The 15,903-nt window shown below is 51.4% G+C and overlaps 1 protein-coding gene across 1 annotated transcript; it reads right to left on the reverse strand.

Annotated features, from left to right (window-relative positions):
• Positions 1 to 2,118: 2,118 nt before the first annotated feature.
• LOC103206768 (tumor necrosis factor ligand superfamily member 12) lies at positions 2,119 to 15,548 on the reverse strand. The gene is made up of 11 exons (XM_042782467.1): positions 15,390 to 15,548; positions 15,226 to 15,273; positions 14,547 to 14,622; positions 13,811 to 13,864; positions 13,688 to 13,723; positions 6,021 to 6,145; positions 3,268 to 3,346; positions 3,094 to 3,141; positions 2,839 to 2,957; positions 2,487 to 2,625; positions 2,119 to 2,228 (listed from the first exon to the last, which is right to left on the reverse strand). Exons 1-11 carry the CDS (start codon positions 15,546 to 15,548, stop codon positions 2,119 to 2,121), a joined length of 993 nt encoding a protein of 330 aa, XP_042638401.1.
• Between the last annotated feature and the right edge of the window lie 355 nt (positions 15,549 to 15,903).

Genomic DNA, 15,903 nt, shown 5'->3' on the forward strand with positions numbered 1-15,903 from the left:
AATCATAACTTTAGATCTTCCCAATTAACACAGTCCACAAAATGTCATTCAGAGTTTGTATCATCTTCTCTTCTCTACCCAAGTAGAGGCAAAGGAAAATGGTTAAGCAGCAGGCCTCAGGAGTTTTATTTCTCAAATCTCTAAGTCAAACCCAGTATTTTCCAGCTGTATTGCAATAGTACCATGCGTGTCCTTAAACGCGCTGTCTTTACTCAGGTATTTTAGCGTGGGAATCCTCACAAATTCAGAGATATGAACACAACTTCCATAAGAAAACCATGGGTTACAGTGGGAAGAGTTCTCCATCACGCTGGGATGAATTGGAGGTTGGGGGAGGGTGTGTCTGTGGACATGCTTAAGTCCTTTAGGAAGGAATGGGGATGGCTAGGTTATGGTTCAGAGCCTAGAGTCTGATGAAAGGCAAAGAATTCTGAAGGAAACTGAAAGAGAACCGAATCAGTGTTAAGGCAGCAGAAGCTAGGTGCTGCAGTAGAACAGAAGCGCACAAGCCAGGCTGGCCCAGCCCTTCTCTTGCCCCGTCCCCGGCGACCAGAATGCGCCCCAGCACCGGTATGGTCCTACAGAACCGGACGGCTCGGGGCGTAAGGGCCTTAAGAAGCCCCTTCAAGGGCCTCGTAGGCCCTGGTTAGGTGAGAGCGAGATATGAGAATGGGAGAGGCCGCGCGGCAGGACTGGGGGAGGGGTAGAAGCGTCCTCACCGGGAGCGGGGAAGCCGGGCGGACGGGCCGGAGGGCGAGCGTCTCCAGCCTCAGGCTTCCCGGCTCATCTCTCCAGCGACGGTGGCGGTCCCGCCACTCCTGCTGTCTTCACGCGCAGCCGCCTCAGTTCAGGATTCTAACGCTCCTTGGGCGCGCGCCGCAAGCCGCCCCGCCGCGGCCGCCTCTTGCTCTGCTACAGCCTCCACCTCCGCTACCTTCCCCTCCCCCTCCTCCTCCTTCCCCTCCCGCGAGCCCCAGGCCCACCGGCAGTGGAGGCGCACGATTAACACGTCACACCCGGCGAACGGCGTCGGCGCAGGCACCACGCGCTTAGTCCCGCCTACCCAAAAACGTAGACGCCACGGGACTGTCCCGCCCCCGAGCCCAAGACTGGGCTGAGTCTGCGCACGCCTGCTGAATTGGGCCGCCTGCACCAACTCGCCGACTCGCCTTTTTGCGCCTGCGTGTCGGATCCTCTCTTGCGTCCCGCTACATAGCCCTACTTTCTTGGCGTTAGTGGGTATGACCTTAGGGGCCACCAGTATCTTCGTCCAGTGGCGCACATCAGAGGAGAGCTGGGAGGGCAGGAAAATCCGGATACAGGGGATGGGACTGAGGCGCGGCAGCGGGGAAATGAATCCGACGTATCGTTCATTCGTTTATTTAGTTTGAGCAAGGCTTGAGCAGAAAGGACAGCTCAGAGGAGTAACGCAAGACCAGCACCAGGCCGTGCGATCCATCCAGGCCTCTCCGGGGACCAGTCCTAGCCCAGAGGGGCTTGGAGTGACCTGCCATGCCAGGGAAGTGGAGAGCATGAAAGGCAAAATTTGGGACCTGCAATGTGGCTGCGAAGTGACCGTCGTCGGGCACCCCCGGCAAACGGTTGCATAATAAATGCACCTTTGGAGGTAGAGATGGAAACTGGTGCACAACAGATGGAGAGGAGTTAATGTATGAAAAGGCAGCAGCCGGTAGGGTGAGGCTTCTTAAGGTGGAAAGAGGTAGGATACCTCGAAGGCACCAGGGGCTTTCATGAATGTTTGGAGGGAGACTTCGTGGACCTCTGCCAATAGGCAGGATGATTCCCTCAAACTGCCGCTAGATGGTAGTGCTGTTCTGGAAGCATTCCAGTGGGACCCGTAGCTGGACAAGGACTGCCCCCCCTTCCCCTTGGATGGGGCAAAAAAGCAAGATCTTCTAGCTCTTTAATATCCATGAAATCATAGGCCTAGGAGTGGGGGGAGGGAAGGGAAAAGGGAGGAACGGAGAGTCTTGAAGTCAAACCCAGGGAAAAAACCTCCGTTCCTGCTTATTCCTGTCCTCTGGTCAGCTCTTGGCTGTCTCCGATATATATACCCACCCTGGTCTTCCAAACTCAGACCCACCTTTCATAACACAATCATAGTTTCACAAGCCCCAGGAATGTGCCATGTGGAGAGAGGCTAAGTTTGGCCCTTGCCCGGGGGATTATGACACTCAGAATATCCCCTTGGTATAAATGGAAGACACCTGAGAAAGGGGAAAAAAACGATGCTCAGTGAGGCACAGCCATCACCCAGGGGCTCTGATGTCTCACCCTCCCTTCTCCAGCTCTATCTTTCCTCTGCTTCCTGCAAAAACCTAGGTGTTTCATTCTTTGTTCCTCACACATGCCTCTCTACCCATGGCTCCCAGCCCCCTACCGAAGCTCCCTGCTCCACCCCTTCCATATCAGAGATCTAACCTGCTCTCTTTGCATCCACCCTCCCCTGCCTGCATGGCTCTCACCTGCGCTGTAGCAGCTATTGTAGGCCCTGTCAGGGTTGGAGGGCATACTCCGTACACATCGCAATAGAGTCTCCACCCTTCCCTGGCCCTCCCGAGATACCACCTGACCCATGGTGAAAATCACATCCTGGAACAGGACCTGGTAGGACAGGGAGGAGAGAAAACAGGATGGCTCAGGTCTGGAAGGCCTCAGGAGCTCTGATACGGAGGCAGGGAATGAAAAAGGGGTCTTCTAAGCTTGGTATGGCTAGAGGGGCCAGGAACCCTTGGGACTGGGGTATGCAGGCTGTGGGATAACAGGGAAGAGGTGGTCTCTGGACTCCCATGTGAGGTTCAGAGTCTGCCAGGTTACCTGGCTATACAGCAGATAAATCCCGGCGTCCCAGACTCGGATGACATGTCCTCGGGCCTCCAGGCCTCTGCCACGCTTTAGAGTTGGTTGCCACATCACTTCTGTCACATCAGAGCCCTCTGGAGGTACAGAGTGCAGCAGTCAGGATTTCTGTGCACTCACAGACACCTGACGGATTCACCTAGACTCAGATGCCAGCCCCAAATGCCCCAGTTCACACCCCTCCCACAAAGCCAATTTAAAAGGAGTGCTCACCTTTAGAGGTGATGTTAATAGGAACAAGGTGCAGAACTGAGTGCTTCTCTGAGGAAAGAAGGAAGACATATCAGCAGGGCCCACCTACTCCTGTTGCCCTATTTCTAGCCCGCCCTTATCCTGTCCTGTGCTGTCTGACCACCTCCCTCCCCTGTGGCACCCCAGATGCCTCACTCTTCTGTTTTGGGGTGAGCACTGCTCTCCTCCTCCGGAATTGCTCCCCATTCTCCCAGGCTTCCAGGTCCTTAGGGCTCTGTTCACGGAAACAGGGTCAGGGTTAGTTGAAGATGCAAGAGTCCCCCAGCCAGCCTTCCTTCCCAGCCCTCCCCCACCCTACCCCCACCCCAGAAATGCCTCACTTCTCTCATGCACCTTCCCCCAGAACCCTGAGTCTGGGTGCTGGCTGTCCTCCAGGATCTGTTAGGTATGAGGAGCATTAATCTTTAACAGTTTCCTTTCCTGGAATGGCCGCTCCCTTGACTTCCAGTCCCGGGACCCTCTCTTGCGCCCTCTTGAAGCTTTGCAGACCAGAAGACAGGATCGGAGAGGCCTGGAGACCCTTCTCTCCCAGTCACCCTTCTCCCCTCACTCACCTGCTCCCAGAGGCTCTGCCAGGTCTGCCCATCCTCCTTCCAGGAGGGTGCTCCAGTCCTCTGCAGCCAGCTCACCTCTCTCCTTAGGGTTTGCAGCTCTGCTTGATGGGTCAGCAGGGCCAAGGCACAAGCTACAGCCCCCAGAGCTGCCCCCCAACTCAACCAGAGGGCAACTGAGAGTGCCGGCTCTCGAGCTGGGCCCCCCACGTCGCCCTGGGGCCCTTGGGGGGCTATCGAAGGAGAGGAGGCTAGCATGAGCTGGGGATACTGCCGACAGCTGTGGCCTTAGGAGGAGGGTGACAAGGTGACAGGGAGGATGGGGGTGTGGGCACTGGTATAGAAGGGAAGAAGGGTGTTACGCAAGGGAGAAATAAAAAGGAACTTCAGAATGAAAAGGAGGGAGGAGGAAAGCAAGGTAGGGGTACTTTCCGGGGTGCCTGGCACCCCAGTGACCCCTGTCCTCCTCCCCCAGCCCAAGGAGACTCTGGAGTGGGTCTCTCTAGGAAGGCAGGCTGCCGGTGACACCCAGGGGGAGCGGCCTGAGCACAGGAGGTCAGGGCGGCCCCAGAAGTGGGGGAGGGAGGCCTGGCGGCTCTGGGGCATGGTGCCAGGAGGAGGGATGGAGGGACAAGCTGGTCAGTGTTAGGAATCAAGGGTGAGGCCAGCAGACCATCTGGCTCAGGCAAGGGAGAGATCTCTGGGGAAGTTTCTAGAAGGGACCAAGGTGGGACAGGAGGGGTGTGGGCCAGTCAGGAGGAGAACCAGAGTCAAGGAAGCCAGAGACTGGCTGAGCTCTGGGGTTAAGGCTGGGCCGGGTGTGTTGGAATAAGGCCTATACTGCTCCCCGTGCTGAACTTGGCAAGCAAGAGACTTCCTGTTTCCCAAGAAAAGCTCTTACGTAAGGTTATGGATGAAAAGAGACAGCCACACTCACCCAAGACACTGTAGGCTTCCTCCCCAGACCCAGGGGTCCTTGTGCCCATGTTTTGAGCCCCCTCCAGGCCTACTCCCACCCTGAACCCCAGCCAGAGGCTTTGCCAGCTCCTGCTGAAAGTCCCTAGGTAGCCAAGAGGAAGGTCCTGCTCCTCCCAGCTAGGGATTTCCCCGGCAGATGGATGCCCGCCTCCTAGGTAAATGAAGCCAGTTGGGCAGCACCTTGGCATAGGAGTGATTTTTTTCCTTGGCCATTTGCCTTTCCTCTCTTGGCTCACGCCTGGGGGCTGGAAGCATGTAGGCCTCCATCCCCAGGCCTGTACACCCAAAAGTCAAGACCCTTTCCCATAGCCCTCAGCTACCCTGAGGATGTCCTTTAGGCCCCAATAAAGAGAGAGGCTATGACTTATTCTCTTTAATATCCACTCATCAACACTTTGTCACAATAATAATAAAAATAATATCTGTTTTAAAAATCCACAGGGACGCATGGGGGCAGAGCTGGTCTTGGTCTCTTACCCCTCACATTTGGGGACATCTGGCCTTGTCCCAGTCTCTTCGGCTTTCTGCCACCAGGTCCAGCCCCTCTTAGTGTCTGAAGAGGGGTCTTCTGGACCCATCTTTGCCCACCGAGTACAGTAAATACAGTGTCCTGGGGGCTGCAGTCAGGGTGGGAGTTAGGAGATAAATGGAGTAGAAAGGCCAGGGGTTTGGGAACTAGTGAGGTGGAGAGCCAGAGGGAAGGGGGGCTGTTGTAAGGGAAGAATGGGACTATGTATGTGGGATGTCAACAAGTGAGCAACCCCGAGGCCTACAAAGGAAGGGGGTCTGGGGTAAGGAGCAGTTTGGGATGGGGCAGAGAGAATGGGTGTTGGGAGAGCTTGGGAGAACCAGCAGCTTGGGAGAACCAGCAGCTTGGGAGAACCACCTCGAGACCAGAGCTCCTCAGTGAATTTGGAAGAGTCCAAAGTAGGTGAGAAAGGGGGCAGCCTTGAGATGGGCCCTAGGGAGAGTGCGGATCCGCAGGGAGGACCCTGGCCGCAGTGGAAGTAGCCCAGACACCTGGCAGAGGCGGAGCTGGGGACCAAGAGAGCTGGCTGCTGTGGCAGAGAACTCCTCCAGGCAGCGCAGAGCCAGGGCCTCATCCACCAGTAAGTCCAGCTTTAGGTAGACAGCCTTCCCCTCATCAAAGTGCACCTGGGGGCAGGGGGAGGGCAGGCAGAGTCCAGGCCTCTGCTTGCCCTCACCTCAATTTCAAATTTCCTCAGAGACCCAGGTATCCCATCCCACCTGAACCCACCACTCTCCCTCTCCAGCCTTCAACTTGCTCCCCTCACCCCACCCCCACAAACAAATCCTTCTCCCTCATTTACTGCTGCCATGGAGCCAGGTGGGGCTTACCTGACAGTACAAGTAGTAGAGCCCAGCCCGAGTGACTGTGAATTCCCCGCGCTGGCGGTCATAGCGCAGTGGGTTGGAGCTGTTGATTTTGGCCTCTTCCCAGCCACTCACCGTCCCATCCACACCTGAATAGTGATGTTCAAAGATAAGGAAAGATCCCTTCACGGGGCTCCCCCACACTCTCGAGGGCTCCGTTAACTCTACAAACATTTTGGGCCTACTTTACCCTGAAGATAAGGAGCCCTGGTAGCAGAGTGGTTTAGTCTGTCCGCTAACCAAAATGTCTGTGGTTCAAACCTACCAACCACTCTGCAGGAGAAAGACATGGCAGTCTGTTTCTGTAAAGATTTACAGCCGTTGAGACCTGGTGCAGTTCTACTCTGTCCTATAGGGTTGCTAGGAGTCAGAATTGACTCAATGGCAGTGGTTTTGTTTTGTTTGGGTTTTACCCAGAAGATAGATTTATCACCCAGGGCAAAGGAGTAGCCAATCCCCATGGAACTGACAGGATACTAGGAAGTATGTGTAGAAATCTCATGTGTATATGATTGAACATGAAGACAGAAATACCAAGAAAGATACAGAGCAAGCTGTCATCAGTGATCACTTCTGGGGAGAAGTGTTGGACTGAAGAAGTGTGTGTGGACTTTTATATTTAATATTTCATATTTACTTCTATGTCTATAATGGGAGCTCTGGACCACCAGACTAAGACTAAGACATTTGACCACTAACCAGAAGGCTGGTGGTTCAAACCCACCAGCCACTCCTCGCAAGGAAGGTTGGGCAATCTACTTCCGTAGTGATACTGCCTCAGAAACCCAAGGAGGGGTGGCTATGAGTTGGATTCAACTCCACAGCAGTGGTTTTTGCATTTATGTCTGTAATGTTTATCTTTTTACCTTGAGAATATGCTTATTTTAAAATAAAATATTCATCAACTGATGAATGGATAAACAAAATGTCATATATCCATACAATGGAATATTACACAGCCATAAAAAGGAATAAAATACTGGTCCATGGTATAACACAGATGAACCTTGAAAAAATATACTGAGTGAAAGTAGCCTGTCACAAAATACCACATACTGTATGATTTCATCTGTATGAAATGTCCAGAGTAAGTAAATTCAAAGACAGAAAGTAGATTAGTAATTGCATGGGGCTGAGGTGGGGAGGAATGGGGGAATCAAACAGTGATAGCTAAAGGGTAAAAGCCAAACCAGTTGCAGTCAAATAAAAAAATAACAACCCAGTTGCAGTCAAGTCAATTCCAAGTCATGGCGGCCCATATGTGTCAGAGTAGAACTGTACTCCATAGACTTTTCAATGGCTGTTATCTTTTGGAAGTTGACTGCCAGATCTTTCTTCCAAGATGCCTCTGGGTTGATTTGAACCACCAACTTGGTTTAGGTTAGTAACCAAGCACTTAATCACTTGCACCACCCAGCTAAAGGGTATGGAATTTCTTTTTGAGGTGATGAAAATGTTCCAAAACTGATGGTGGTAATGGCTGCATGACGCTGTGAATATACCACAATCCATTGAATTGTACACTTAAAATAGGTGAATTGTGTGAGTTATATTTCAATAAAGCTGTTACCAAAAGAAAAAAAAAAAAAAAGATAAAGCAGTGTATCAAGTGGCTCCCCAGTCCTTCACGGTCCACCCTTTTCAGCCTCTCCAGTTCAGTCTCATACACTTTCCGATTCACAGAACCCTCGACACTCTGGCTTGCTTTCTGTACCTCCACACAGCAAGCCCATTCTCCCTGCTGAGCTTTTTACTGCTCTCTTCGTCCCAGAACACTCTTCCCTGGGTTGGTACCTTCTGTCCCTCAGATCTCAAATGGCCTGAGAGACCTTTTGGGGCCACCAGTTTAAAACAGCCAGGCCCACCCCTTCCTCCATTAATCTCTTCAACATTACCCTGTTTCTTTCAGCACAGTCACCAGCATCAGAAATTATCTCATTTATGTGTTTGTCTCTGCCTCTCCTTCCAGGGCAGGGACAAAACCTGAAGACCAAACCCAGTGCCATTGAGTCGATTCCAACTCATAGGACAGGGACAACCTTGGCTTATTTATCACTGTATCCCTGGGGTGCTGGGTGGGCACCCAGTAAACACTGCTGAGAAGACACAGGAAATGAGATGAACATGGCCAACAGCTTGCTCCTCACTTGGTTGGGCCATAAGCTGTACCAGGTCCTTCCTGGCTGAGCCTCAAGGAGTCTCTGCAGCTACCTTCTCCAGTCCTTCTCCTGCCAACCTCATGGCTCTGTTCTTGTCATGGTTTCAAGCTAGGGACTCTCACTGTGCATTTTCATTCGTACCCATGAGATTATCACAATCTACATCCTACAGACTCCAGATCGGAGTCTCTAGCAGATTATTTCCTGTTCTTCCTCTCTCTGCTGACACTACCATCTGACTAGCCATGGGCACCTCGAACTCATCTGACCCAAACCAAGCGTGTCTCCTCTCTGCCCCCCTCAGACTTGCTGTATTGTCTATGTTTCACATTCGACTCACAGTCCTCCACCCACCAGGTGCCCAAGCCTCCCTCTCCTTCACCAACTTCATTCATTGCTCTCTAGCGCCTATCAATCCTGCCCCTAAATAATTCCACCCCATCTCCCCCACCAGCCTGATCCCTGCCATTTCTTACTGGGACTCTCTATTTCCAACTGCGCCTCCTCCGAGTTGTTCCTTGCACACAGTATGATTGTTCTCAAGTGAGATTTGATCTGCTGCTCTTTGCTTTAATCCTTTGAATGGCTCCCCTTGGATTAACTCCACATTCCATCTGTGACCTGGCTCCTGCCCTCTTCTCATACCTCATCTAGCACTGTCTGCTTCAGCCTCCAGTCTCATCAGACTCAGGACTATTACAGAAGTCCCTTCTATCTTCGAATGCCCTTGATCCTTTGTCCATCTGACACTCATGATCAAGCCCCAGCAAAGCCATGCCATTGTGGGGAAGGAGTTCCTGATTTCATTGTAAAGTTTGTCCTCCTCTGTGCCACCATGCGTCTTTGGCTACTTTCCTTTTTGTACCTATCATATTGTCCTGTAATTACAATTTTTTTTCCCACAAGCTTGTAGTTACAAATTTATAGGTGTATCTCTTCTCCTAGACTTCTTGAGGATAGGTCTGGGTATTCCCCACTGTAGGTACCTAGCCCAGTCCCTGACACACAATAGGTTCTCATTGCATGTGTGCTGAGTCAATGAATTAATGAATGTCCATGTAGTTGCTAAAATAAGTGGGAGGAAGACTGGCCTAGGAGCAGAAGAGGGAGGACATTTTGGACCCACATATCTTACAAGAAGTAATCTCTAAAATTTATAGAAAACTTCAACACCTCAACAACAAAAAGACATACAATCCAATTTGAAAATGGGCAGAGGACATGAAAGACACATCACTGAAGAAGATATACAGGTGGCCAACAAAAACATGAAGAAATGTTCATGATCATTAGCCCTTTGTTGTTGTTGTTATGTGCCATCGAGTCAGACTCAACTCATAGTCATAGCAACCCCTCCTTGGGTTTCCGAGGCTGTATCACTACGGAAGTAAATTGCCCAATCTTCCTTCCGAGGAGTGGCTGGTGGATTTGAACCTCCAGCTTTCTGGTTAGCAGTCAAGTGCCTTAGGCACTATGCTACCAGAGCTCCTTATTAGCCATTGTTGTTGTTGTTGTTGTTATGTGCCATCGAGTCAGACTCGACTCATAGCGACCCCTCCTTGGGTTTCCGAGGCTGTATCACTATGGAAGAAGATTGCTCAATCTTCCTTCCGAGGAGTGGCTGGTGGGTTTGAACCACCAACCTTCTGGTTAGCTGTCAAATGCCTTAGGCACTACGCTACCAGAGCTCCTTAGCCATTAGAGAGATGCAAATCAAAACAACGAGATATCATCTTACTCCAGCATTAATGGGAAAGTTCAAAAAAACAGAAAACAATAAATGCTGGTGAGGGTGTAGAGAGACTGGAGCCTTCATACCCTCCTGGTGGGTCTGTAAAATGGTACAACTACTGTGGAAAGTGGTATTGTGCTTCCTTAAGAAGTTGGAAATAGAAATACCATATGATCCAGCAATCCCACTACTAGGTACTAGAGAAATTAAGAGGCATGACATGAACAGACATATGCACACCCACGTCCATCACAGCATTATTCATAATAGCGAAAAAGAAGGAAAGAACCTATGTGCCCATCAGTGGATGAATGGATAAACAAACTATGGTACATACACCTAGTGGAATACTATGCAACGTTATAGAATACCGATGAGTCTGCCAAACACTTCATAACATGTATGGACCTGGAGAACATTATGCTGAAAGAAATGAGTCCATTACAAAAGGACAAATACTGTATACGACTGCTACTGTAAAAAGTCAAGAAAAGGTTTACACACAAAAAGAATCATTCTTTGAAGGTTATCAGGGGTAGGAGGGAAAGGAAGGGTAAACATGTATTAAGTTGGGTGAAGGGAAAGGCAATAAAAAAATCAAATAAGTTGTACATACTGAGGGGAGGAAACTGGCTTGGTAGCAGAAGCAGGAGCACATTTCTGGCTATGGAATCAGTTTGAGTGAAGGCTGGTGGTGGCAGAAGGCACCTCTTCTATTCTTACAACGTGGTCTGCCTGGTGTAATGGAACTCTGGTGGTACAGTGGTCTAAGCACTCAGCTTTTTTTAGCCAAAAGGTCAGTAGTTCAAACCCACCAGTTGCTCCACAGAAGAAAGATGAGGCAGTCTGCTTCTGTAAAGATTTATAGCCTTGGAAATCCTATGGGGCAGTTCTATTCTTCCTTATAGGGTTGCTATGAGTTGGAATCCACAGTAGTGGAATCCATGGACTCCATGGCAGTGGGTTTGGTTTCCTTTTTGGTCTGTCTGGGACACATGTGGTGTCACTGCAGATTCACAACCACAAACCTCAAGTGACAATCCCATATTGCCTGGCTACCCTCCTACTTTCTTCTACTAAGCCTGCTTTTACACTCATCAAGACAAGCATTTTGTACCATCTTCCCTCAAATCTCCTGCCCTGTCCCCCCAGTTCTCCAGAGGACCTGGAAATCACAAGGCTGGGACTGCCTCATCTCTCCCTTCTAAATCCACACTCACTGTTCTCATCTTCTCCTCTAACTCTCTTGTGACGATGACTCTGCATCCCATCCTCTCCCACCTTGGCCACTGCCCCTGTAGGTACCCCCACCCCTACACCAGCAACCTCACCTCTCACACAAACCATGTCTGGTACACAAGCACACTCTAGCTGGGTTCAAATCCTGGCTCCATCATTGACTATCTTTATGACTTTGGACAAGTTACATAATCTCTCTCAGACTTGTCTCATCTGTTGTTGTTAAGTGCTGTCAAGTCGATTGTCTACTCACAGAGACTGAACGTGACAGAGTGGAACTGCCTCACAGAGCTTTCTAGGCTATAATCTTTATGAGAGCAGATTGCCAGGTTTTTTCTCCCACAGAGCCAGTGGGTGGATTCAAACCACTAACTTTTCAGCTAGCAGCCAAGTACTTAACCACTGCACCTGTCTGAGGTCCTTTTCTCATCCCTAAAATGATGGAAATCAGAATCTCTTCCTTATAGGGCTATTGTGAAGATTAGATGAGATAGAACAGGTGCTACTGAAAACCACTTGCCACGGGCTTGACTTAGACTCATGGTGACACCATGTGTGTCAGAACAAAACTGCTCCAGAAGGTTCTCACGGCTGACTTTTCAGAGGCCTTTCTTCTGAGTAGACTTGAACCTCCAATCTTCTGGTTAGCAGCCAAGTGCATTAACTGTTTGCATTACATCACCCAGAGACAATAAGACGTGTCAGCTAAGATTAATGCAATATTGCCTATCCCTAAAAGGACAAAACTTTTCCTTGACCCCACATCCATCCCCCTGTACCTATTAGCCTATTTCTCTGCTCTTGTCACAGAGAAACTTCTGGAAAGAGTTGTCACAGTCTCCAATTCCTTATCTCTCATTCTCTTCTTGATTCAATCCAATCTGGCTTCTACCATAACTCGCCACTGAGACTGTCTGCATCAAAGTCACCAGTTGACTTTTATGTTACCAAACCCAGTGGTCACTTCTCTGTTCTCATCTCATGTGACCTCTCAGTCACATTCAACACAGATAGTCACATCCTCCTTGTCGTCCCTTGGATTTCAAGACACTGCCCTTCCCTGGCTTTCTTCCCCTCTCTCTAGCTGTTCCTTCTCAGTCTCCTTGGCTGGGTTCCCTTGCTCTACTCTCCTTCAAGTGCCTGAGGCCTTTGTTCTTGGGGTCCTTCTTTTGCCAGCTACAGTCTTTCCCCTGGTGACTTACCCAATCCTACACCATCTCTATGGCAATGACTCCTGACTCTTCATAGATCCTGACCTGGCCCCTGAGCTGGCCTCATATGTCCAGCTATCCATTTGTGGAATTCACTTGTTTATTTATTAGAGATCTGGAATTTAATTATTAATTTATTCCTCTCGATCTATTTCTTCCATTGTCAATCCTATTTTAGCAAAAAATGGCATCGTTACTTCCAAAGATACCCAAAGTTAAAAATCAAGATGTCATTTGGAGTTCCTCCTTATCCCTTCACCTGCACATCCAACTCACAACAAGTCCTATCTCTAAGACATCTGCAGAATCCATCTACTGCTTTCCATCTCTCCTACCAACACCTAAGACCAAGCCACCATCATGTGTATCACAATGGAAGGGTATTCTAGGTGAAGAATATGTGCAAAGTCCACAAAAGAACATTGGGGAGGTTAGCCCAACAAACATAGAGAACATGTAAGATTTTCAGGGTGTGCAAGGAAATGTGGTTGAGATGAGGTCATGAAGAGGCTGAAAATCAAGCCGTGAAAGAATGGAACAACGAAAGTGAAGGCTAGGGGAGCACAGCTTGGCAGCAGAGCTGGGCAGCGCAAAGGGGTGGGGAGAGCCTGGAATGGGAAGGAGCTAGAGGCTGGGTTTGGGAGCTCCGGTAGCGTAGTGCCTAAGGCACTTGACTGCTAACCAGAAGGCTGGTGGTTCAAACCCACCAGCCACTCCTCGGAAGGCAGATGGGGCAATCTACTTTCATAGTGATACTGCCTCAGAAACCCAAGGAGGGGTCGCTATGAGTCGGGTCCGACTCAACAGCGGCACATAACAACAACAACAGAGGCTGGGTTTGAGGTTCCAAAGGTATAGTGTTAAGGTGAGGTGATGAGGTAGGGATAGAAAACAGGAGAAACTAGAAATGTTTTAAGGAAAAATGATCAGGATGTGAAGACTAAAGGAATATGGAGGGGAAAGAAAGGAAAAATTTAAAAAAGCTGCCTCTTTGAGCAAGGTGAGAGCCGAAGGAAAAAGCTCAAGGAAAACTCGGGCAGGTGGTTTACACCTCACTCCTGGGGAGGGAAGGAGTCCTCCTGGGGCCCCACGCCTGGGCCATAGAGATAAGTAGGTTTGGGAGCTGAGAGAACCAAACCCTGAGGACTTCGTGAACTGGCTTTTGCGGGCCAAAGGGAAAGAGCTGACTGAGGGTGGGGGTCATGAGGAGTCAAAGGCTGAGGGGCCCCCTCCCAGGAGGCCAGTGCTGTGCGAGTCACAGAGACCCAGAGATAGGGAAGGAGGTCCTACCTGCTTGTGCTCCATCCTGTCCTGGCCGTGGGTGAACTGTGAGATGCAGGAAAGTGTTGGTGAGGCCTATGCCCCAAGTCCCTCTGCCACCCCTCCTCCCAGGCATGGCTCACCATCACCCACCTTCATAGTGGGCTGCAATTGCTCTGCGACCCCGGGTTTTCCGGCCTTTAGCTGCTGAGAGTCAAGGAGAGACAGATGGACAACACAGGGCCCTCCAGGGGTCTCAGGAGCCCCTCCTCCAGCCCTGCTCCCCTCTCAGGTCCCTGGCACCCAAGTTCTTGTCCCGATTTGTGGCCTCAGAACTTCATCTTCCTCCATACACAGAGTGACTATATAGTTTATCATATAAGCCAGTATACTTCTGAGAGTACAAGAGGTCCTGTTAACAATCACACTGAGACAACAGACGGAAACAAGAACAGTCCCAGCAAACCAGTACATATAGTCATCTGGTTATCTGGTCATCTTATTCTTAAGTCTCTTTGTTCTAGTGGGTTCCAGGCCTCTGGCTCCCTCAACTAGACCCTATCAAGACCCCAAGGACCCCCCCCTAATCCATGGCCACCCCCTTCATTTCTGGGATGGGTTCTGAAAAGAAAAGCAGGTTCACGCAGTGGAAGGAGTGTCACAGGAAGGGTGGGTATCCTCAGGCCCTCCTGTAGGCTGACTATTGCTTGAATCTGAGCCCCCTCCCTTTCACTCCCTGTTTCTCCATCCAGAAGGGCGAGTAATGGTTTTTGCTCTGCCCGTTGCACAGGCCTGTTATGATGAACAAAAGCAATGAAGAATCCAGAAGTCACCGTAAATAGAGTAGCCACAGTTATTATCCCTGAGCTCAGGGTAGAAGGACGCTCACCACTTCTGCGGGGCCGCGCAAGTCGGTTCAGGAAAGATGCAGGACCCTGGCTTCCCTGTCCCTGGGGATTCAGTTCCTAGAGGATTAAGAGCAGGGTTAAGCCAGCATCTGGCCAAGGAACCCCACAGACATTTACTGAGAAAGATGAGGGCTATCAGGAGAGCCACCAGCCAACAACAGGCAAAGAAATCTTAGGGAGAGAGACACCCCTCATCCTCATGTAGCTCAGGGCAAGGCGAAGGTAAGACCCTGGGGTCAGGCCCTAGACCTCACCCCCTTCCCCAGGCCAGCCACACCCCTCCAGCCCCAGACACAGAACCCACTCAAACCCTGTGCTCAAGTGGCACATTGCACACACTCCACACAATCATCATGCACAGTAGGTAGACACCCTGTACCCACCAGCATTCCTCTTCCACGCTACCTCTCACACTCTCACTTCCACCTCATCCATAGCCAATCAACACTTCACATTTACTTGGCACGAACTAGTACAAACCTCTTACACACAGCTTGCTCTGTCACACACACACACGCATGCACACACACACGGACGGCACATGTCCACCCATACACTTTCATCATGCACACCTGCCTTCACACACACCTGCATGCACCTCGCACACACACACCTCGCATGCCCAGCAGCAGCCTTCTAACAGCATCCACAGCCACTCACCGGCGGGTCCTGGTCCTCCTCAGCCACCAGCTCCCCCTGTGAAGGCTCCTGCTGAGAAGGAGTCAGTGTCACCCTGCCCTTTTCCACCTGACAGCTCGCCCTCCGCCCTCCCTCCTCTCAGGCTCCTTCTCCGCGTGCCCAGGGGGCGTGCAGCAGGGCCTCACCTGGGCCGACGGCGCCGCCCGGCTCCCCAGGCCGACCGCGGCCAGCAGGAGGCCGAGGCAGGCCAGCGTCAGGCCCAGGCCCAGCGCGAGCGGGGCCAGCAGGGCGGTGCCAGGCGCCCCCCGGCGCCCCCTCCGCCTCGGGCTCCGACGGGCGGCCATGGGGGCGGGGGGCTGTGCCTGCCTCACCGCCCCCCCATCCCGGGACCCGAGGGATCGGGGAGGGGGGCGGGCGGGCGGGCCAGCTGGGGAGAGGGAGGGGCCAGGGAAGCGGGGCGGGAGGGGGCCGAGGACAGGAAGCCGGACACCGTGTGTGTGAGATGAACTTGGGGCCTGGGAGGAGGGCGTGCGCCAGACTTGAGAGCATGAACCAGCGAGACCCAGGGAAGAGGCCCCCAGCCGCCCGGGCGTGTACACCAGAGGCGGATGTTTGTGTGAGTGTGAACCGGGCGAGAAGAGAATGTGCACCTCCGAAGGGAATTCATGCAGAAGGGAGGGAAGAGAACAGAAATGAGCA

The sequence above is a fragment of the Orycteropus afer genome, unplaced genomic scaffold (assembly GCF_000298275.1).
Source record: "Orycteropus afer afer isolate SDZICR_OR568_19922 unplaced genomic scaffold, OryAfe1.0 scaffold00330, whole genome shotgun sequence".
Lineage (NCBI taxonomy): Eukaryota > Metazoa > Chordata > Mammalia > Tubulidentata > Orycteropodidae > Orycteropus > Orycteropus afer.

Coding starts and splice junctions, on each gene's coding strand:
- LOC103206768 (XM_042782467.1), bottom strand. CDS start 15,548: ATGGCCGCCCGTCGGAGCCCGAGGCGGAGGGGGCGCCGGGGGGCGCCT. Junction 3,347..6,020: donor TCTACTACTTGTACTGTCAG/GTAAGCCCCACC, acceptor TTCCGTGAACAG/AGCCCTAAGGACCTGGAAGC. Junction 2,626..2,838: donor TTTATCTGCTGTATAGCCAG/GTAACCTGGCAG, acceptor CTGTCCTACCAG/GTCCTGTTCCAGGATGTGAT.